The sequence below is a fragment of the Sus scrofa genome, chromosome 1 (genome assembly GCF_000003025.6).
Source record: "Sus scrofa isolate TJ Tabasco breed Duroc chromosome 1, Sscrofa11.1, whole genome shotgun sequence".
Taxonomy (NCBI): domain Eukaryota; kingdom Metazoa; phylum Chordata; class Mammalia; order Artiodactyla; family Suidae; genus Sus; species Sus scrofa.
In genome coordinates, this window is record NC_010443.5 from 33213570 (window position 1) to 33238470 (window position 24901).

The following is a 24901-nucleotide window of genomic DNA, read 5'->3' on the forward strand; positions in this document are numbered from 1 at the left end:
AAATCCAACATCTAAAAAAAAAAAAAAAAGAAACTAAAAAAAAGCTCATTACATCTCAGGCAAAATAATGAAAGAAGACTGCCTTTAGGAGCCAGATTCATTGTTCAAAACCAAAAGACTGGACTGAATTGTGCTGGCCTAATCCCACATATGTGAAAGGATATTTTGGTTTGATTTCCTGTTTTGTCTTATTTTTCTTAAAAGAAAGTCAGAGACCAAATAACTAGCTGGTTGTGGTGGACACTGCGGTGTGCCACCCTAATCCCCCTTCAGAACAAAGACAGCCATTCTCCTACCTGCTGACCACTGATGGCTCGGGGCCACCTCCCTCTCCAGGAACAGTACTGAGCCCCTGGGAGACTCCATGCCCAAGGACATGGCTCCTCTCAGCCAACATCCTGGAACCGGTCAATGCAAAGACACAAAAGGTCTGGTTCTCATGCCTGAATTAGGGATAACTCTGATGGGTCACCTGGAGCTCGTAATAGGATCATCTGCAGCTTCTTCTGTAACTGTACCACAGTTGCTTCTCTCACTCTCTCACTGGTATTGTTTTCAAGACTGCTCAACAACAAACCTCCTGTACACACATTCGCAACACTCTCTGGTTCCAAAGAGGCCAACTGGAGACACTAGGTCATGGCTCTATTGAGACCTGAGAGGCAGTACAGAAAGAACTAAATACATCTACCCATTGACTAGGATCTGAGATAGTCCCAACATCCCGAAGATACAGAAGCTCTCAGACACCATAAGATCTCATTTTGGTTTTGTTTATTTTCCTTCTTACAGCTGCACCTTCAGCATATGAAATTTCCAGGCTAGGGGTTAAATCAGAGGTGAAGCTGCAGGCCTGTGCCACAGCCATGGCAATACTGGATCCAAGCCACATCTACAACCTACACTGCAGCTTGTGGCAATGATGGATCCCTAACCTGCTGAGCGGGCCAGGGATGGAACCCTCAACCTCATAGACTATGTTGGGTCCTTAATCTGCTGAACCACAACTGCACCTCCTGTAAGATATCATTCCAGACTGAAGGTCCATGAGGTCCAGGGAAAGACAACCAATACATTTACATGGTAGGAGCTCCTATCATGGCTCACCAGTTAAGGAGCCCAACTAGTCCATGAGAATATGGGTTCGATCCCTGGCCTTGCTCAGTGAGTTAAGGATCCAGCATTGCCATGAGCTGTGGTGTAGGTTGCAGACATGGCTTGGTTCCCATGTTGCTGTGGCTTTGGTGTAGGAGCAGCTACAGATGATTTGACCTCTAGCCTGGGAACCTCCATATCCTGCAGGTTCAGCCCTGAAAAGACAAAAAAAAAAAAAAAAAAATATATATATATATATATATATATATGGTATAGTCAGGGAGTGAAATTCAAATCTTTTCCATATAAATTGACTCTGGGAAAAAACTTTCAGAAAATAAAGGAAATCTGAAGCTAAGAAAGGAGCTAATTTAAAGCTAACAATCACAACATGATTTCACTACAGAGAAAATTAATTTTATGCAAGTTTTATATAAAATGTTTCAAAAATTTGAAAATGAAGGGAAGTTATCAAGCTCATTTTAGGAGGCTAAAACTGGATGAGATATTAATAGGCAAATCTTACTTAGGAACATATGTGCAAAAATTCTCAAAACAGCTTGTTTTATGAGGTTCCCTTTCACTAATGAAAAATAACACAGTAAGTAAAATATGCATATTGAACCACAGGTTTTGTAGGTGAGAAAAATAAGAGCTATATATGAGTCCGAGCAACGTTTCTTTGGAAAGAATAACAAAACAGAAAAACTCAGGCAATTCAAATCAAGAAAAACAGGACAATAATATACAAAGTTTGAAAAGACAGAGCTCTTGTTGTGACTCAGTGGATTAAGAACCTGACATAGTCTCTGTGAGGATGTGGGCTCAATCCCTGGCCTTGCTCAGTGGTAAGGTTCTGGTGTTGCTGCAAACTGTGGTATAGGTCACAGATGTGGCTCAGAACCCATGTTGCTATGGCTGTGGTGTAGGCCTCAGCTGCAGCTCCAATTTTACCCCAGCTCAGGAAATTTCCATACGCTGTGGGTGTAGTCGTAAAAACAAACAAAATAAAAGAAATACAAAGTTTGAAAAGACATAAAACTGCCATAGGAGTTTCCCCTTTGGCACAATGGGATTGGCAGCATCTTGGGCGTGTTGGGACACTGGTTCAGTCCCCAGTCTGGCATTGCTGCAGCTGCAACTTAGGTCACAACTGTGACTTGGATCTGATCTCTGGCCCAGGAACTCCATATGCTGCAGGGGGTGGCCAAAAATGACAAAACTTCTGCAAGAAAGAGAGAGTATATCACACCTTAATAAAAACAGAAGTTTTCCACTAAATCGAATGTTTTCAGAAACAAAACTGTCAAAATTGGCTTAGCAAATCAAATGAAAAGTGAAATACATCACCAAGTTAGGAAGAATTTGAAAAGGTTACCAAATTATTACTCCCTCAAACAGTTCAGAGCCCAGAAGGTTTTAGTAAGAATCTATCTGAACTTCCAATGATTAGATGATTCCATGCAATAATCAGTTATTTCACGATCCTACTACTGCTACTATTACTACTACTATTACTGCTACCACTACTACTTTTATTACTACTATTACTACTGCTGCTGCTGCTATTACTGCTACTACTATTACTACTGCTGCTGCTGCTGCTCGCAGCTAATACTTCGGCCACTAACACGTTTAAAATCTTCCTAATAATCCAGTAATGTGGGTAATATTAAGAAACTGAGGCAAAGAGAAGATAAATACTTTTCCCAAAGCCAGCCACACAACCAGTACTGTTGAAGGTCACACTCCCAATCACTATTCACAAAGGAAGGCGGAAGCCTTTGACTAAGAACCCAATATACTCTGATGATAAAACCTTCGTAAATTAAATGTTTCTCTTCCTTTCTCAAGACCAGAAACATTTAAAGTAATCAAATACTTGCATAGCACTTATTACGTGCCAGGCACCATTCTAGGCCAGTTACAAGTGTTAACTAGACTCAATCCCTATAATGACTGCGGGAGGGAGTTACCATCATCAACATTCTGGACAGATAAGGAAACAGAAGCACTGAGAGGTATTCAATGAAACGTCCAAGATTACACAGCGAGCAGGTGGTAGAACGGGAATTCAAACTCTAGCCACCTATAGGGTTTGTGTGTGGTGCTAGATTAAACACCATAACACATGCTGAGGAGAGCAGAGACTATAACCTTTAAATTAATCATAAATTACTGCCTTATGACAATCAGATATGGAAATGAAAGCATCACTTATGGAACAGGTTATTATGGGCAAACAGCTCTTTGGTGCCATTCTATAATCCTGTAAACAATCTAAAGCAAAAAAAGCACATGATAAGCCAAGTCCCCAGGGACAATCATTAAAACCACAATCAGACCAACATTTTCTTATAAGAAATAAATAATAATTACATAGCTATGTGTAAGTTATAAATACAACCTACACCTCAACTAACAGTCATTATGACTTCATTGCTTAATTAAACCATTGTAATGTCTATTCAGCAAAGATGTTAAGACAAATTATTTTTTCCAATACAACTTAAAACATTTGTTCAAGTGAGTTCCTTTTCATTTTGTGGTAACAGACTAAGACCATATTAGTTCTATTTGGATATCAACACATTCTGAGATGAGTCAGAAACATAGGAGCAAGTGACATCAACAAGAACCAAAGAAAATGTACAAACAAGGACCAAATACAATGAATTACCCCAACTGTATACACAATATTGTACAGATTTGTAAACACTGGTCCCAGATGAATCAGTATCATCATGAATTACATATCCTTTCATAATTATTTTTATCATGAATTACCTATCAAATTTATCCTAGACAATAAACTTTCATTGCCTGCAATAATAGAACCAACCAAGCAAATGAAGCTTATCTTTAATATAAAAGTGAATGCTATATTCCAGTTAAGTTTTGATTATTGAGTATTAGTAGTAATACCCATCAATAATATGAGATTATTATAGGTACCTCTGGCTTCATGGGATGTCCTCATTTCAATCTCTGTTCTCTCTTCAAAGTCTTCTTTGGCATCATCAGCATGCTGGTCTCTGAGAAAAACAACAAAAAAAGGTGTTTTAATATTCTATAAAAGAGACTTTTAAAAAATGGTTCAACATTGCATCTCAACAACTGTTTTTCTTAATTTAAGAACAAATGGGAATTCCCTTCGTGGCTCAGTGGTAAGAAATCTGACTAGTATCCAGGAAGATGTGGGTTCGATCCCTGGCCTCACTCAGTGGGTTAAGGATCTGGCATTGCTGTGGCTATGGTGTAGGCCAGCAGCTACAGCTCTGATTTGACCCCTAGCCCGGGCCCTTCCATATGCTGCAGGTACAGCCCTAAAAAGATTTAAAAAAAAAAAAAAAAAAAGGGGTATCATTAAAATATTAGAAAGGATTTTTAGTTTTATTAAGAAGAAATTAATACTAATAACACTTTATAACATTTTCAGAAAGAAAATGTTAAAGCGAAGAATGGTACGAAGGGTAACTATTCTGGAAAATCTGGTTACTGAATAATTCAGCTTCAAATTGGGACATATATTCATGAGGAATTTTACTTTGTGTTGGGTATGACTACAATTTAAAGAAAGTGCTTTAAGGTCCACACCATTTAATCAAGTCATTATATATGACTCAGCTCCAGGATTTGGGATTGAGGCTGAGATTGGCCCCAGGAGAATTAAACTGAATTCTAGGAAGCTTTTCTTGGTTTACTCAACTCAAATTCACAGGCTGAATTGATTCTACCTCTTTCTGACCAGGAATGACCTACTGCTAACCTAACCATGTCAAGGATGATCTTGGATGGACTGGATCATTACAGTCTTAATTCAGAGCTTTACCCAGAAAACAGGGACAAAAATGGCTTTAAAGGAAATCAAATGCAGGCCACATATTTTCTTTAGACCTAAATTTCAGGGATTAAAAATTTTAACATAATCTATTCCATTCTCAGAGTTCAAAATAAATCCTACTCTGCAATTTCTTGAGATATCTAGGGTATGATATCTGGCCTACAAACTTTAGTACTTTATAATGCCTTTATTTATGATTTCTGTTGTTTCATGTATGCTGTTATGTTTAAAAACATATCCTGAGTTTCTTGAAGACCCAAAACCATACTTCTACTGTTCAGTGTCAGAAAGAGGGCAAATACACTTGAAACCAAATATCCCAACAAAGTACAAAGGAGTTTTATAGTTTTAATTACATTAATTTATTCTGTATTTGAAACAATAATAACTTAACACAATGATACCAACATAGTAAGCATGTAATAAATAAATGCTCACTACCTGGATCATTTCCAGGGACATGTGAAATTTCATTGGAATCTGAGCTTCCAGGTTTAATTCATACTAAATGTAATTTATCACAACTGCTGAAGGATACTGACTTATTTGAGAATGGGGAAGAACCACCTTTATTATGCAATAAAGATATTTTTTTTTCCTTGAGAAATTAAATGGCTATGGAGGCTCTTACTCCATAGAAGTGGGGAGACAGGAGTTCCCGTCGTGGCGCAGTCGTTAACGAATCCGACTAGGAACCATGAGGTTGCGGGTTCAGTCCCTGCCCTTGCTCAGTGGGTTAATGATCCGGCGTTGCCGTGAGCTGTGGTGTAGGTTGCAGACGCGGCTCGGATCCCGTGTTGCTGTGGCTCTGGTGTAGGCCAGTGGCTACAGCTCCGATTCAACCCCTAGCCTGGGAACCTTCATATGCCGCGGGAGCGGCCCAAGAAATAGCAACAACAACAACAACAACAAAGACAAAAAAAAAAAGAAGTGGGGAGACAGTGGTATAGAGAAAATGGATATAAGAAAATTACTGATAACTGGAGAAAGGACATTAGTTGAAGTGATAATAGAAAACTGTCTTCTCTGTAAAAATAGTGCTGAAGTTAGACTTGGTAATTACATGTTAAAATCAGCTTACTTTTGCTCAAATTACCTTCTGTGATCTTCCAAACTTGTTTCATGTTTAATTGGCAATAATAAATTTTATTGAGTCCACAAATCTATCCCAATAAGTACTGTGGCCACAGAAAAGTTTTTTGTGGATGGCTGTATTAATATTTATTAGAAATAATCACACATTATATTGCTATAACTTAAAATTGGCATTTCACTGAGTCAATGAAAATACATTCCCAATTAGTCAATGTGGGTTTCCCTAAAAGCCTTAGTGAATGGTCAAAAAACCCCACAAAAAAACCAGAAACAACAATAACAAAACAACAAAAAGCCAAATGGAGACAAAGGTTAAAATTATTAGAATTTTCTGTATATTTCAGATTTCATGATTGAAACTGTCTATTGATAATTAAAGTTACATTTTTGTGGTTTTAATAAAGCATATTATATGTTCCTTTAAACTTCACTAAAGCTATCTGACCCAAGCATAAGGAAAGTTCTTTTGTATTCTTAGGCCCAAATACAACGCCAACGACTTACTTTACGAAATGTAAGAAAAGGACCATTTTCTAGGCAGAACAGAGACAGAAAAGGAAAATAAGACCTTTGACCCAAAAAGTTTCTTCATGGCTGAATCTGCCATAACCCATCCCCAAAGAGAAACAAAATAGAAGCTTTCTGCTCTTATATTATTTATGTTGCTTCATTATAAAGGCATAAGCACGTTTCACTTTCCATACCTAAGTCATGGTGTTTCATTAAATTTAACCCACATAAACATGGGAATACACAAACATGGATATTCATCTTCACTGAACACAACTCCGATACAGGACTCCACAAGAAACGTTTATTGAATGTTTTATTTCCAATTAATATACTGATTCTGCGAACTCCTTAAAATTAAAAGTGACTAAGCCCCTTTGGGTCCTGTGTGATGCTCCCTTTAGCTGGAGGGTTAACGGGGTAGGAGAGAGTAGGGTCAGTTCTGAGCAGTCCATCAGAACAGGTATTTTGGGAGTTCCTGCTGTGGTGCAGTGGCTTAAGAATCTGACCGTAGCGGCTCAGGTGCAAGCATCAGGATTCCCACCCAGGTGTGTGAGACCCCAAAGCTGGCACTTGGTCCACCATCCCTCTCTGCCTTGTAAAAGCAAATGCCTTCAAGGAAAGCCCTATAGCCATCCATCAGCTTCCTAGCCTGATATATGTGAGTGGCTCATAAACTCCTGGAGTTTAACTCCATTTTTAAAAATTAGCCCATTTAGGAGCTCCTGCTGTGGTGCAAGGAGTTAAGAATCTGACTGCAGCGGCTCGGGTCATGTGGAGGTAAGGATTCAATCCCCAGCCCGATGCAGTGAGTTAAAGGATCTGGCATTGCTGCAGCATAGGTCGCAGCTGTGGTTTGGATTCAATTCCTGGCCTGGGAACTTCCAAGTGCCATGAGTGCAACCATTAAAAAACAAAAAACCGGAGTTCCCGTCGTGGCGCAGTGGTTAACGAATCCGACTAGGAACCATGAGGTTGCGGGTTCGGTCCCTGCCCTTGCTCAGTGGGTTAACGATCCGGCATTGCCGTGAGCTGTGGTGTAGATTGCAGATGCAGCTCGGATCCCGTGTTGCTGTGGCTCTGGCATAGGCCGGTGGCTACAGCTCCGATTCAACCCCTAGCCTGGGAACCTCCATATGCCGCGGGAGCGGCCCAAGAATTAGCAACAACAACAACAACAACAAAAGACAAAAGACAAAAAATAAATAAATAAATAAATAAATAAAAACAAAAAACAAAAAACAAAAAACCAAACGAACAAAAAACCTGGCATAGGCATTATGAAAAGAACCACTGAAGGAAACAGAATCCTGATCAAGCACATCAAGAAATATAGAAGCAGTATTAACAAGAAGTAACAAGAAGAAAAATTAACATACTTAAGAACACACGATGCATCAAAGATGGGCTGAGCTCTTTACATGTCCAATATTGCATCACTGGAAGAAGTTTCTGTTGTTATATTCACTGAAACTTAAAGAGGTTGATTCCAATTTTCAGGGCAAATACAGCACCAGGTCTTACTGACACCAAAATCCATAATTAGATTCAATTACTATTTTTTTGCTTTTCCAGGAGACAGTACATATCCTTGTTACAAGGACTTAAGGGAATTTTCTGTGTTGTGCCATAATCTTATTTTCAAACTATCTTTTATTGATAAGGTCAGGAATGAAGAATCTGACTAATATTCTTGTTTTATATTTTATTTAAAATAAAAACTGCTTTCTCAACTGGACAGCCAACATTTCTCTCACCCATAAGGTTAGAAATCTTGTAAGTACTGTGATGGATTTCTTTCTCTATGCTCAAATGAATGCTTTATCTAAGATTTTGATTTCCCAATCTTATATCAGAATGTCAAAACTATTAATATTATAATGCACTCGAGAACACAGTACAAGATATGCTTCGTGACAGATTTTGTTTTTAAAAAATGACAACCAAAAGTATTTTTACATTATATTCCTTAATTGAAATATAGTTGATTTATAATGTTAATTTCTGCTATGCAGCAAAGTGATTCATACATGTATATACACATACTTTATGCTGTATTTTAATTACAACTTTGTTCTTAAAAACTTCGGAACTCCTTTATTGTCTTAACTTACAAACTCCTTTATCTCCTTTTTACTTAAAAAGTACTCTATCTTCTCCTCTTGATCAATATACTTCATTACCAACAACTTCTTCTAGGAAGGGGGTACAGGCTGATGAGGCATGGGTACAGTGAAACATAACATGGAGAAAGCAGCCCAGCAGGGGTTGTATGAATGGTCTTTGGAAGTGAACAGACCTGGTTCAAATTTCAGCTCTGCAACTTACTAGTTCTCTGTGACCTCCAGCAAGTCACTGAAAGTCCCTAATTCTCAGCTGCATCATCTGCAAAGCAAGGATAATAACTCTACCTCACAGGCATTTATTTCGAGGGCTCAGTAAAATAAGGTATAGAAAGTGCTTAGCACACAGCCACACACATAAGCAGGAGCATGATAAATGGTAACTACTACTATTTAAGAATTACTTGTATTTTAGGGTAAAATTATTTACTGACATCTGTTTTCTTTAAGTAAGCTGTTTTCCTCAAGTTTTGGAATAGCTTTTATAGAGTGATGATTACAAGCCTACAGTCAGTGCCTATGTTATAACTCAGGTCTGCAACTTATTAGCTGTATAATCTGAAACCAAGAGTGGTTCTGTTTGTAGAATGGGGATGTAATAATAGCACCTACTCCACATAAGGCATTAGGAGGAGTCAATGATCTAACACAGGTAAAAGCACCTAGAGAAGCACGTGGAATAGAGAAATGCCTCTTGGGATGTTAGAATTCTCAAGAACAAATTTATTTCAACATTTCTCTAGCCCAAATTGAAATATAATCATAGCTAAAATCTGACTCAAGAATACTCTTTCGGCTTTTAATTAAGACAGTGGAATCCACTCAAGTGGAAAAAAATGTTTTCTTTCTGAGTCAGCATTCCCTTTTTCTCTGTAATTATGTGTCATGCTTTAGATGTCTTACTATCTTACTCTAATTATACTTTGCGGTAAATATTAGTGAAACAAACATCAGAAGAGTAAATACATAGTAACAGGGTAGCACTTGAATACAAACAGCTGTATCTCTTCAAGTTTGTTTATTTTTCATTTAAAAACAATCCAAGCCCTAGCTACCTCTATTTCAATCAGTCATCAGTGTGTCAAAAATAATGTGGAAAAAAAATGAAATAATTAATTATTTTGCTTCGATTCAGGGATTCCAGCCACCTAAGTCTAGCTTGAGTTTGGCCTGGCTTGTACCTTAAAACAACACCATCCTTCTCTTTCTGGGATAGGTTCTTCTAATCTCATATGGGCTTTGTTAGGGTTGTAAAGTACCTGCCTTCCCCAGGAACAGCTGGGGACACAGTGAATGTAGTAAGATCTGTTAAAAAAAAAAAAAAAAAAGTAGGGTTTGAACATCAAAAGGATATCTCTTTGCATGCTCTCAGCATTTAATATAAATTTCTGGGCTGAGGTCACTCACAGGTAAAAAATCAGAGAATAAGATCTCAAGGTGCTATGTCAAAGGAACTGTAAAAAAGTGCTTGAATTGTCTCCAGAATGCCTCCTATAAATGAGGAGACTATGCTTGGTAGCTTTGGGAAAAGGAGGTCACCATCTTCAAAGAGATTTGGAAAAGATGACAAATAAACCCAGTAGGATTAAAACTTTCATGTCTACAGTTAATATTCAAATAGAATTTTTAAAATTATATTTCTTTTGAGGCAATATACTAGCAACAGTTTTAATAGTACTTTCATAAATACCCCCCAGCAGAGGTAAATATAGTTTACTATTTATCTAATGCCTATAAATAAAGCATTTTGATTAATAAAGCTATTAAATTAGAACTTAGCATAAGAACATACGTTTGTGAAGAAAGGATTATGACTGAACACAGCTGATATTATCAAGACGCCAAAGAAACCCCCAATAAAACGGACTCAGAAGCTACGTAACTGATTCTCTTATGAAACAAAAAGTCCTAACCAATAAGGTGAAATTGGGGAAATAAAGATGATGGATCATAAGAAAAGCAGGACTGCATTGCTTTCATAGAAAAGGGAACAGCTGTCATTGCTTTTCCACTACATATATAAAAGAGTCTCCAGAGTCAGGAATACGTGCTATTGAGGAGATAAAATAAAAACCCTGTTACAGTACTGCTCTAACAACTTCCCAGGCATCAACAATAACAGAGTCATCTCTTCCTTATATTCTGAATGGTTGCCTTGGTGTCACAGCGGTTGGCATCAGGACCATGTTCTAACTAAAACCCAGCTTCTCCCTGGCGCACACAAACAACTGCATAGAGGACTCCGATTCCTAAGAGTTGGACTATCTGAAAACTTCTGCAGTTCCTAATCCATATCTGGCAGCCTGTCAACCAAAAGGTGGACGAGGCTTTCCAACAGCCAGGGAATGCCCAGTCATTAAAGGCACTTTCTGTACGTGTCAACGCCAAGCCCTCAGGACTAGAGAACCTCAGGAAGCAAAACAAAGTTTCTGAAGATTCCTAATTAACTATTGTAATATTTTAGAACTTTCGGCTCTGAATTAATTTTACTCCACTTGATATTACAGTTTTGCAAAGTAAAGAGATGTATGTATGCTTATACTTCCATATTTTATGTTAGCTTGTATTCCCATCTGTTTCATCGAGCCCTTCTTATGGGTACAGATGGGCAAATCTGATTCATCCTAAATATACAAATCGGATGGAAGCTACAATTCCTACAATTGCTCTACATAATGTTCAAGTAGAAACACTGGATCTACAACTTGAAAAGTCACTTTAATGGAGTCTGAAGAGCTGATTTGATTTTTTCATTGGATTTAGGTTAGTAATGGACATTTGCTTTGCAAGGTAATACAAGCATTAGCAGGTATTTTTGAAATGCTTCACTGTGTTTCTGTGGTTATGGCTAAGCAGGCTTAAACAACATGGAAGCTTAAAACATTATGTGATTTTTTAATAGAAATAGTACCTAATTTAGAAACACAATTACAAACAGCTGTAGAATAGATTTCATGAGAACAAGGCTATGTAGGATACACACTGCCGTTCTCCATTTGGTATTACACTGTCAACTATTACTCTGGAAAAAGGCCCTTATATTCAGTGATTCTCAGAGCCTGCTTTATAGATGACTTGCATCCTTCACCTGAAAGTGCCTGTTTAAAAGGTTATCAGTCCCCAGGAAAAGCTCTTCCCCTGATTGGTAGAGTCCCAGCTTGCTGCCAGGAACACTGTGAGGGCAGAGATGAGCTGCTGCTCTTTCAAGTAAGGAAAACATCTCACTGAAAGCTCTGGACACAACACAAGAGACTCCTTATGCATCTGATGAATGAACAGATAAATGGGAAAGGATTACATCCTAACATTTCTAGCTAAACACACACTGAGAATTCACTCATCACCTGACCACCCATTTGACAAGTCTTGGTAGGAAAACAGATCCAAACATTCAGCACACCTACAAAGGGACTCAAGGTAGCACCTTCTTAATGGGGGGCAGAGCATCCCAGCTGGATGCCCTGACCCTTGGGTACAAGTTCTCCGAGATAGTGTTGCCTGTAGCCCTGTCAAGAGCCAGGGCCCCATCTAGTCACCCAGAGGCAGTCATAACCACTTTCTCACTGTGTCACAGAGAAATGTCATCTTGTGGCAATTTCTATGTGGGCAAATAGTTAGATAACAGTCTGGGAAACAATGCCCCAATTTATAAAAGTGCAAGTATGTGTTTAGGGGATTTATCTCATTTAATAATCACTCCTTAATATCACATGTGGGGATTTTACAAAGATGAGAAAGTAGAACGTTTCACTGGAATAAAAAGAAGGTTATGCAGTGCTTGGCTCTTAGGTGACATAACTGAGACATCTCCTTTGAAGGTTGGTGGATGATTCATGGTGGCCTTGCATCCTCACCGTGTGCATCTCAGAGAATCAGAGAAGAAGAGAAGACGTGCCTCTGCGCTCATGCAGCTTATCATCAAGCCAGGTTCACAGACCCGGGGGAGGTATTTACACAGAACTGTCTATGGAGCTGGGATGCGTGACACGGAAGCACGTAATGAGGAACCAGGTCCACAGTCTGGAGGAACAGATAAAGCTCCCATGAGGAAATGAGAGTTACCTGAGGTGAGACGTCCTAGGGGAGAATAGGGATGGGGGTTCGAGGCAGAAAAAAGAGGGTTTGAGAACCAAGGTGGCTGAAGGTTGGCTAAAACCAGCCTGGTGGCGAGAGCTGGAGTTAGGCAGAGCCAGACAGCACTGATTAGGCCACATTCAGAATTCAGGTCGTAACTCCAAGAGTAATGGGAAGTCACTGAACATTTTAAGCTGGGAGATACCCTCCCAAATGAAATTTTAAAATGCAGACTCCTAGGCTCTAGCCTGCAAGATTCTGGCGGCTGGGCAGGGCCCCCAAATCTGAATGTTAGAGATGCCAGGGAGTCAGAGGTGGAGGCAGGTTTGGGAAGTACTTTCATGGAACACCAGTTGCCTATGGGTCTCTGCCGAGCAGGTGGCCTGTGAACTGGCCCTTCAAATACCATTAGCGGTGTATGAAGGATACCTATGTTCCTCGCACTGTTAGTTTATCTGGCCCTACTATGTCTGTTCCCAGATCGAAAGCAACGCTGGTGTATGTGTGACGTCATTATGTTACCGGCTGGCATTTGAAACGGGTGATGATGCGATGGCACAGCAGTCGCTGGCAGGGCCTGGCCCGTGTACCCTGGCCGCTGGCAGCTGACTCTTACCTGTCTCACTCTCTGCCTTCCTGCGGGATTAACCTGGCTCTGGCTGCTCTGCCTGCTGGGCAACAGGGGAGGTGCTGTGCAACTACACGTTCTCCCACCCCAGCAGCCTCACTCTACGACCAGAGGGAACTGGCCTTTAAACAGCTCAGCTCCTTCATCCCTATGGTGGGAAAACTCTGAGACGTATGTTTTACCCAGTCTCCGGGAGTGCTCCCGCAGGACTGTGTTCCCGCCGCCTACAGTGGTAGCCGGGGTGACAGTGATGCTTTTATTGGCTGTCTGCCCTTCGGCCTCACCACCTCACCTCCCCACTGGTGTTTCCCTCCCTCCCAAGTAAACCACCTGCCATCAAATCTCTGTCTCAAGGTCTGCTTCTGGCGGTGAAAGTGGTCTCTTGCTGTGCCAAATGTTTTTTTTTTTTTTTAAAGTAGAGGCTGGTGACCAATTTTTAGCAAATTATTAAGAAGGATGGAAAGGAAATGTGTTTAAACCCGACTGGGAAACTCCACCCACATAAGCAATAATTATGGGAAAAGAGAATGTAATATGATTTTATGAGAATCATCTTATTTGAGTGCTCTATTCAAAGTTAACCTAGGAATATTAATTAAAAAATGACACACCCTTTTATTTTGCTCTTCTGGCATAAAAGAAATACTATGAAACAAATAAGCAACCTATTCCTCTTGCTACCACACCAATAAAAACTAACATTTACTGAGGGCTTATTAATAATTAGCCACCGTTCTCAGAGTTTTGCATAGCTCACCAGTTCAATCTTAAGTCCAGGTGAAAGAATTGGTTGATCAAAAAGGTTTATATCTGCTTTTAAAGATTAAAAAAATAATTAAATATGTTCATACAGATTCACTTACAGCAAAGACGCCAGGGAATTTCTGTCCTGTCAATTCTACTTTAAATCAACCATCCTCAAGCCATAAGATACACTTCTTTGTTTATAATCTTTGTTAACACCTGCTATGTTGCCACCTCATAATTATATATGTCTAAGATGCCATGTGCCATTTTGATTGTCAGAGCTAATGACTGCATAGAGAAAAAAATAATCTGGAAGCCAGTTTTTAAAAATTTTAAAGAATAGGGAGCTCTCTTATGGTGCAACAGGTTAAGGATCTGGCATTGTCACTGCAGCAGCCCAGGTCGCTGCTGTGGTGTGGTTTTGATCCCTGGTCTGGGAACTTCCACTAGTTGGGTGTTGCCAAAATAAATTTTTAAAGAATAAAATTTATCTTTAAAAGAGTAAATAAATCTATGTTATAGTGGCTCTTCTGGAAATCTCATTTCTATGCATAATGAAGTAAGCATATATCATATATCTGTACTTATTTATTTAAAATAGCATCATAAAAAGTAAAGTGAAAAAATCTTGATCAAAAATGTTCACCTTAAAAATATAGGGATCATTAGGGATTGTCTCCCTCTGTTTCCTTTGACAACATATAGCTAATCAAATCTCTCAGGTTACTGCTAGCTTCACAATAAATAAACAAACAAACAAACTGGTAATAAATAAATAAGATAAAAATAGTAAATCTGGAAAGCTGAAGATGAAGAAAAAGATGAACAAAGTCTTTAAAATAGTCAATCATGTAATGGTCATTTACTAAATCCTGGCACCCTAGAATGAAGGCCTACCACTTGATTAAATTTTTTTTTTTTTTTTTTTTTTTTTGGTCTTTTTGCCATTTCTTGGGCCTCTTCCGCGGCATATGGAGGTTCCCAGGCTAGGGGTCAGATGGGAGCTGCAGCCGCCAGCCTACGCCAAAGCCACAGCAACGTGGGATCCGAGCCGCATCTGCAACCTACACCACAGCTCACGGCAATGCCAGATCCTTAACCCACTGAGCAAGGCCAGGATCGAACCTGCAACCTCGTGGTTCCTAGTCGGATTCATTACCACTGAGCCATGACGGGAACTCCGAAGAAATTAAACTTTGATAAAAATAAGTGTAAGTATGAATTCACGGAGAAGTAATGACAGGTAGAATTCACTGAATCAGAAGATAACATGGACTAAAAATCTATATAATGCAAAAAATATTTAGCTATCAATCATGTGCAATGGGTTACTACCGAAACCTTAAGATGTCTGAGACTGTCTCCTGAATCACAGGTGAGGATGTGAAGAACCATGATTATACCCTCACAGAAGACAGATCACTGGAATGGTGAGATCCTCTGTAAAAACTACTCTTTTCTAGAGATCAGACTTGTGGTTACCAGAGGCAGGGGAGGAGAGCAGAGGAATTGGAGCAAAGTGGCCAAAAGGTACCAACTTCCATTTGTAAAACAAATAAGTACACAAGATGTACAGCATATGACTATGGTTAACACTGCTAGATGGTATATTTGAAAGTTGCTAAGAGCAGATCCTAAAAGTGCTCATCGCAAGGAAAAAAACATTTTTTTCTTCTTTCTCTTGGATCTATTTGAGGTGATGGATGTTAACTAAATTTACTGTGGTAATCATTTCACAATGATATAGGTAAGTCAAGTGGTTATCCTGGGCACCTGAAACTTACACAGTGCTGTATGTCAATTATACCTCAATAGAACCCAAGGGAAAACTATTAATCTTTTCTCACAAGGACTTTGAGCTTAAAAGGATCCCCTCCACCAATCATCTAAAACAACCAATTCTTTCTGCTATGAGGAAACTAACCCCAGGTATCCAGCCCAGAGCCCACAAAGTTAATGAAAAGCCTTTCAGATAAACCTGGCAGTGCTTCAGACTATTCTGTTAAAACTATAAACAATATCTTGGCTTTTGGCAGTTCTTGTTGTGGCTCAGTGGGTTATAAACCCAACTAGTATCCATGAGGATGCAGGTTCAATCCCTGCGCTTGCTCAATGGCTTAAGGATCGGGCGTTGCTGTGAGGTGTGGGGTAGGTCACAGACACATCTCGTATTCTGTGTTGCTGTCTGTGGCTGTGGCTTGGGCATCAGCTGTAACTCGGATTCAACCCCTAGCTTGGGAACCTCCATATGCCACAAGGACAGCCCTAAAAAAGCAAAACAACAACAATAACTCCCCCTTACCCTGAAAGCGTATCTTGGCTTTTGAAATCTAAACTTTAGGTATCCTTCTCTCTTGTAAGTCAATGAGCTCTGTAGTTATTACTGTGCAAATTAGTACCTTTTTTTTTTTTTTTTTTTTGCCTTTTCTAGGACCGCACCCACGGCATATGGAGGTTCCCAGGCTAGGGGTCCAATCAGAGTTGTAGCCGCCGACCTACACCAGAGCCACAGCAACTCGGGATCCAAGCCATGTCTGCGACCCACACCACAGCTCATGGTAACGCCAGATCCTTAACCCACTGAGTGAGGCCAGGGATTGAACCCACAACCTCATGGTTCCTAGTTGGATTCGTTAACCACTGAGCCACGATGGGAACTCTGCAAATTAGTACTTTTGCTTGTCTCAAATTTCCTCAAATGATATGCCCTCATTATAGTGCACTGAGATGGATAAACAAATTTATGTTAATGATTAGTCATGGTTTTAAATATAAAAAAAAAATCACCACTGTTTTTCGATAAAGAAGTCACAGCTCTCGCCCATCTACAGAGCAAAACTGGATAAGATACTGACGCTTTCAATGAGGATATTTTGATAAGGACTTTGATACTTTAAATGCCATTACTCTGACCACGATGGAAAACAACATTTAAAAAAGAAAGTGTGTGTGTGTGTGTGTGTGTATATATATATATATATATGGCTGAGTCACTTTACTGTACAGCAGAAATTGGCACAACATTGTAAATCAACTATACTTTATAAAAAATTTAAAGAGCAGAAAGAAAAAAATGCCATTTCCCCAATACTATTGCTGTGAACTGAGAATCAGATTTATTAATTCAAATGTGCACTTAGGTCATCCATAAGAGAAGTTATAAAATATTAAATAATCAAAGAACTATATTGCCATCATTTTTAAAAGCACTCCATAGATGAAAGCCCCCAAACCTAAGTGCTAAGGATCATCTTCCTATTCATCTGCTTTCTTTTAGTAGAATCTTCTGTTAACATAAGGGCACGGACCACTTGCTTAAAGACACACTGGTTCTTAATGCACAGAGGTTAAAAGAGTCTAACTCCACTCTACGAGTGAAATCCCAACCAAATGGCTGAGCATATAGTACAACAGCTATCCTGATAATTAAGTGGAATAATGCAGATGCAAGTACTTGCCATATGATGAATACTAAAGAGAAATAATGTCCATTCTTCACAGGGAGTCTACCATTTTTCTTATAAAGGATGGTTCTATATAAATAGTAATCGATTCATTCAGAAATATGAGCTGGCATGAAATAAAAAGACTGGGATTTCCAAATTTGTGACATCAATCAAGTTCAACTGAAAGATGAACGAGGACACTGTTATACTGTCTGCCTAAGTTTTTAAATCCAAGTACTCATCCTCACCATGATTCACATTAAATATCAGGTGCATTTTCAATACTATACCAGAAGATAGCACCACAGAACATAAAATATCTAAGGAAAAAATCTCTTCCTACCACAGTATCTCTAAATAAGACTAATATTATCACTTTAATTACCTGATTTCAGGAGATGAAGATATTTCATTGGTATCTGCTCTTTTATTTCTTGGAAATGATGGACTGGCCGGAGGCATCTCACCACTTAGGCGGTCTGGGAAAATGCGGTCTTTATTCAAATTAATTTCTGAATAGGGACAGTTGGCCGCACTACAACATTAAGAAGAGAACATTCCTATTAGTATGTACTTACGTCTTCCGATTAAAATGACAGGCTATAAAATATAAGATTCAAAAATTGAGCTAAATATACTGAATAATACATTCAATGTGTATGTTTACATTCAATTTGTATGTTTACATATGTATATATGTATGATGAAACATGGAGTATGAAATGTTTTATCTTAATTCAAGTCTTACTCTGATGCGTAAGACTTTTAGCAGCAATCTCATGTGATCTTCAGAAGAAAGCAATGGTCACTGAAGGATTCCCTCCGTGGGGTCCAAGGGCAGGGCTTGTACATCTCTCTGGGAACAATCAGCTCCAAGAGAGAAATGCTTAACATAGGAGGGCTGGTGACAGAGGTGGGACAGAGAGAGACCGATGGAGCAGATCTGCTTCCTAAGGCGATCTTCCAGGCCGGGAACCATCACACACTGTTGAATTTCCTTTATAACAGCTGCTGCCCTCCAAAGAACGGAGGATACCCCATGTTCCTATCTCCAGGTCCATGTGTACCCGTGATTTCCTAGAAAATACATATATCGATCTGTAGCTAATCCTGTCCTAGTAAGAAAAGGGACCAGAGGCCCTTTTCCTGGATAATGAGCCATCACTTCCCTTCCATTGGCGAACACTGGTTGGTCTCTCGGATTCCTAGTGAGATCATTCCTGTTATTCAAGCAAAGGGAATCCAGGTCATTGTTAATTCAACATTAAGTCTGCACACTCCTGGGCCTGAACCGCAGCATTCCAGTCTCCAGAACAACTGGACAAGCTTTGCATCTCAATACATAACCAATCTATCCAACTAACAGCCTAGCTTGCCCCTTGGTTTTCAGGAAGCCTCCTGGAATCTAAAAATGGTTTGGACTTCGGTAACTGTATTAGCGTCTTGCATAGTCTTTTCTTCAGTTTAGGTAATATTGGGAATGTTGATAATCACCCAGGGGAAATGTGTAAACACTGCATTTCCATCCTCCACTAAGGACACCGTCTCTCGGAGAAGGAGAGAAGAGTTTGTAAATGCTCCCAAGTGATTCTGATAACGGTCTATAAAATTTATCACACACCTTGTGAGCAAAAGTACAATCTTTGTTTCCATTACCTACATGCTACTTTATACTGATATCAATGCAAAAGAGGAGAGTAAAAACATTTGATCTGGTGCTAACATCAATGTAGATAATGCTAACGCGGTAATAGCAAAACCCACGGCCAGTGGTATTTATGGAGCATTTACTATACACGGAGCCCTGTGCTAAGTATTTTACATTTGGTATTTTACTTAATTTTCACAACTACAAGGAAGGCTTTTGATGCCACAAACTAAGGTTTAAAATGATTAGTTAATTCCAGTCTTGAATGATCTCATTCATTTGTTCAACAAGTATTTATCAAGTAACCACTAAGTGCTAGTTACCTTTCTAGGCATTGGAAAGACAATCAAAACTAAAAAGATAAGCCTTCTGCTCTCATGGAGCTGATATTCTAGGAGCTGAGGAAGGCGTGATGACACAAATAAATTAAACAAGCTCACAAGGTGACAAAAGCCATGGAGTCTGATGCAAGAGGCCCTCAGGACTGTGACACAGGGTGGTGAGGAAGGGCACCGCTGAAGAAGCAGCATCTGAGCAGCGGCCTCAGAGTCAGGAAGAGGACCACTCTGTCAGTACAGCCAAGGGGCATTTCAGGAAATGGGGAGTCTTACAAACAAGGGGAAAACCAGACCAGCTAGGCTGGAGTGAAGTGAGCAGGGGCAAGAGGTGATGTAGAAGCAGGCAAGGAAGGTTTATGTGGGGCCCAGTTGGTATGTATGGTCACCATATCTGTAGTTTAGGTTCATATCTGTAGTTTAGGTTCAAATTACAGCCACTGGAGAATCTTCAAATAAGGGAATGATAATACAGTTTGATTTACAACTGAGAACAATCACTCAGGATGCTTTGTGGAGAGAAGACGTCAAGGCAGCGGAATTGGAAGACAAGTTACTTAAGAGTAAAGACATGATAGTGACTCGAATTTGTGTGGTTGGAATGGGGATAAAGAGGTCCATTGTGTATCTTTTTTAATTCCTCCGAGGGAGCCTGTGAATGGACTGGAGATGCGGAATGATACAAAGGAGGAAGTCAAGGTTTTTGATCTGAAGAACTGGCTGGGAACAGAGATGCCTTTTTTTTTTTTTTTCCTTCTTCCTCCCTGAGATGAGAATGACTAGAGGAAAAAGATTTGGGGACAGCACCAGGCACTGTGGAATGTTTACCCGGCATCCAAAGAGACGTGCTGCTTGCCCATGGTCAGAGAGCAGTGAAGGAGCTCAGCAAGATGGGCATACTACTGTATCCATCCTATTCAGAATGGAGACACTACTTCATTTCACTTTACCCATTTAGCAATGATGGGAAGGAAAACCCATCTCCAACCACTATGGGTTTCTTTCTGAATGATAACCCTGCCAGTGCTTCATGGGATATTTGTACTCATCAGTGTTTACAGATATGAGTGACGACGAGCAACTCTAACTTGGGCAAGAGTACTGGACAGCTCAGCAGGCAGGCGAGACAGTCAGGTTTGGGCAGGAAGCAGGGTCCACCCAGCACTGCCCCTCCCCTGCCCTTGAAAGCATCTGCACAGGATGAGGCTGCTGGACTGCGGCACTCGGCCATCTTCTCAGACCCTCAGCCACTTTCAGATCTCACACAAACCTCTGTTCCACGGAGGCTGTGCCCAAGACCCACCTACCTTCACAGCACCCCTCGTGATGGAAGGCCCACACGGGAGCACCTGCTAGGCTACGTCTGGGTCTTCTGCCCACAAGGAAACTGCCCACAGGCTTGAAGAAGGGGACCCCGTGGCTCCCCCGAGGGAGGCAGAGCCCTGCCTGACACTTATCTTGATTTCAAGCAAAATATAAATGTCCTAGGGTTGTCTTATACTAAACATGTTTAAAGCCAGATTTATCTTTAATGAACTCCTGCCCCTGAAAAAAAATAAAATAAAGACCACAACGAGGTCCTCCTCCTGCCCTTGATTCTTTGTTTCTGCTAAAGAAAATATGTTAACCAACGCTCAGATCTCAGTCATTTCTTTATTCCATTCTTTCTTGCTCAAATTGTGTACCTATTTCTATTGCAAATTTATCTCTTTAAGTTTTGTGGCAGCAGGGGAAAAAAAAAATAAATTTTTGGTTTCTTTTGACAGGCAGTATGCTGCTCTTCTCAGAGTCTCGCAACCATCAAATGTTTCACTCGTCGTTAAACACCTAGCTTTGCCGTTGCTGAATAACTGGACATTTACTCTGGAGTTTATTAGACACGAAGAAAGTAAAGAAAATGAGGGACCTGTTCCTAACCCCAGGCACCAGCCCAACTCAGGGAAGACTCAGATTCCTGGATGGACTGGGTCCCAATGACAGGCCACAGTGAACAGTTACAGTTTAGAAGGTTTATATTACATGCTCCATGAGGGCGGCCTCTTCATCTCTGGTTGAATGAGTGACGGAAGAATAATCCCCAGATTACCACATGTAAGCATGGGTAGCTCAGAAAGGCAGGACTGCAGGCCACAACCTGGGGGACAAAATACCACCCCCCCCTTTCCTGCATTGCCAGGGCCAGAAAAAATGTCAAACTCTCACCTTGAAGTAAGGAAAACAATCACAGCCTTCCAGGCAAAGATATACTAATGGACCAGGATGATCAACCAAGGGAACCCATGCTGATCAGCTACAGATTATGCACTAACGCCTTCTCTTCTTTTGAATCCTGAGAAAAGTCAAGTAGGTTTACACACCTCCTGTTCTTACAACTACTCTGGGATAGAGAGGGAAGCCAGCTGGTTCCTGTAGAGGGAGGTGATTTAAAAAAAAAAAAAAAAAAAAAAAAAAAAAAGGAGATCCACAAAGTACAAGTGAAGTGTGCACAGAGGGAAGGGAATGCCTGGTTCTAAGTGTGCGCTGCAGCTTTATCCACGACTCAGCAATGAGCAAGCACAGCCTGGGAGACTCCGTTTTCTCATTTGTGAAATGAGGATGATAACAGATAGCACCACGGATCGAGTGTGCTACCCAGGCCACATGCTTTACTTGCACTGCCTCGTCCCCTCGCACCACCCTGGGAAGTCATTCCTATTCTAATACTCATTTTGTAGATGGAGACACTAAGGCTTTAAAAAGAGGAACTCACTCAGCATTGCTCCATTAGAGTATGAACTCTGGCTGTCTCCTAACCGTTACATTACACTGGCAAAAAGTACCTTGCAATATTGGATGAATTTCCTTATCCCTAATCTGTGCAATTAAACCCGTCGGAGAGCACCACCTCCTAGCAAGATGCTGCTGTCAGGGAGCTACTCCGTACGGAGGCAGTACTGAACCTCTCTGGGCCAATGTCCTCATTTTTTAAGTTTATGAAATTTGTATACAATTTAAAAAGTGATAAACTTGATAAATGCAAAGTGCTGGTCAAACTTTCGTGGAAAAAGTGGGTTCTCCTGAGGCTTATGATCATTTCCAATTGCTCATCTACTAGTAGAAGCATAAGTAAGGCATGGCTCATCACATGTTTATTTAGAACTGAGCACACGCATGTACACAGGCACACACACACCTCTACATTACGCAGTTCCTCAGATGGCAGGGGACCAGATTCAGACAGAATTCCACAGCTCTCTGCTGCAGGGACGTCACCAGGGTGCACACTGTTCTCCTAGCAAGTAATTCCACCTCTGCTATATTTATATGCAAGTACTTGTCCCCCTGGCCACGGTAAGGAGACCGTTTTCCCCTAGAAAGACTGGTCCAGCTTATTAAGAAAGGTGGAAAGACAAGGTGAGACTGCCTTGTTCGCTGCTCTCCCAGTGACCCTTTAAATTGTAAATACATTTATTTAAAACTGAACATCTTTGGTTTTCTAAAGGCTCACATAATCATGCGTACACTCCATTGAGACAAGAACCTACAAACCACACATTCTCTCTGGCCACGGTGTTTTGCATGAGAGCCTAGGGGTTAAGAGCAGTGACTGAAGCATCATAAAAGTCTGGGCTGAATCCTGGTCCTGCCACTCTCACATCTTGGGCACTTTCTTAGGCATTCTAAATCTCTGTTTCCCTCTTCCGTAAAACAGAGATTAAAGCAGTGCCAGCCTCAGAGGGCTGCTGTGAGCATTAAATGAGATAACACCTAAGTCCTGAAACAGTATCTGGAACACAGAAAGCCACCAAAAAAAAAAAAAAAAAAAAAAAATCTTGTCTATGACTATTATTTGAAAGGAGAGGAATAACACTTCACCCCTACTGTGTAGAGGACCTTAAGCAGAAGTAAACAATAGCATTAAAAGCCTCACTTACAAAAGCTCTCTGCTTCCCCAAGAAAAGCTGATGCTTCTAAGTCTGACTCATTCAAGCCTCTCCCCAAATCTGTTTACACCACACTGGCCTCCTTAGAAGCAATGGCTCTATCTGCACATCGTAGGCTCTCAATTAGTGTTTTTTCCACAAATGGATGGATGCTGAATTAATATGATGACCACAGTTTGCAGGTGAATGAATATCCAGAGTTCCTAATTTTTAAGACTTTCCATGGGCTTTATAAATATCCTTTAGAGGTTGCAGGAAACACTATTTTTTTTTCTTTTCTTGTTTAATGTCACCAAAGTAAAATCTTACACAGGAAGGATTTACTTTTGAAGGCGCTAGGTACGCAGAACATCTACGTTTACGTAACTGTAGTTCTCCTTTCATGTCCGCCCATGAGGACCTCTCCGTGTGCCCAAATGAATGAATCAACAAAGGGAAACACGAGGACACCACCAAGACTAATGATGCCTTGCTAGAGACAGAATTAAGTAAGCTGGCTACCGAGCACCCCTCAAAATCAGAACACCATATCCCCGCCCAACTCTCTCACTGATCATTTCTATTTCAACATGTGAAAACATCACCTTCTTAAATTTCATTGTTGAGAAAACATGTTCTATTTTAACACCTCTTAGATCAAATTCAACTATTGTAATTTTCAGAGAAGCTAACAACACATGCTAGTCAAAACACAGGCTTTTGCTTACATGTTTGGAAAATTGATTACCCTCGCCAAAAGAGCAACTTCCCTTGTTAGCGAGGAGAAGAAAACACATTTTGATTTACACAGTTTCTCAGCAGATTAATCCAAAGAAATTTTTCTCATTATGTTTTCTAAACCCAGTATTCTCGGCAAGGACAAAAATAAGCGCCAGTGAAATGAACCTTTCAAAGAATAGCCACGATGCAGCAGTTCTCTCCCAAGTCCACCAAGGAACTGGAAAACAGGCTGTGCCTGTGAAGGATTAATATCCCACCAGATAAAGAGCTCTGAGTGTTGTAAATAGAACAGCATATTCAGAGAGACTGAGAAAAGCCAGTCAAAAGGGCTGAGAAGAAGGGAAGGCAAGGACTCGGGCAGGCACTGATGTTGCCCACTCGTTCTTCAGATGACACCCCTGCCCCAGAGCTATGCTCAGACCCGCTGGTTATGGGATACGAGGAAGTGAACCCAACCTCTTCATCAATGCATGTCTCTTAAGCCATTGGTTCCACTTTCGTCCAAAAAACAATGACTAATTCCCTACTGTGATTTGATTATATTGAAAGATTTTTTTTTTACCACATTTCTCTAAAAATTGTTCATGATTCTCCCTATGATTTCTCCCTTCTTTTTGCATCTTTGAAAAAATACTCCAGAGACAATAACTGAAACTTTGTGAAACGGTTGAGACCAGCTGAGAGACCCTGAGAGGTCCACAGAACACGTGGGG

The 24901-nt window shown here is 40.2% G+C and overlaps 1 protein-coding gene across 13 annotated transcripts in view; it reads right to left on the reverse strand.

The window, feature by feature from the left end:
• L3MBTL3 (l(3)mbt-like 3 (Drosophila)) overlaps positions 1-24901 on the reverse strand; it is a 121183-nt gene that overhangs the window by 15275 nt on the left and 81007 nt on the right. For all 13 annotated transcript variants that reach the window (XM_021088384.1, XM_003121202.6, XM_021088410.1 and 10 more), the window contains 2 exons: positions 17948-18097; positions 4051-4130 (listed from right to left, as the gene is read on the reverse strand). In XM_021088384.1, coding sequence (XP_020944043.1) covers positions 4051-4130; positions 17948-18097 — 230 coding nt within the window. The remainder of the gene's footprint in view (positions 1-4050; positions 4131-17947; positions 18098-24901) is intronic.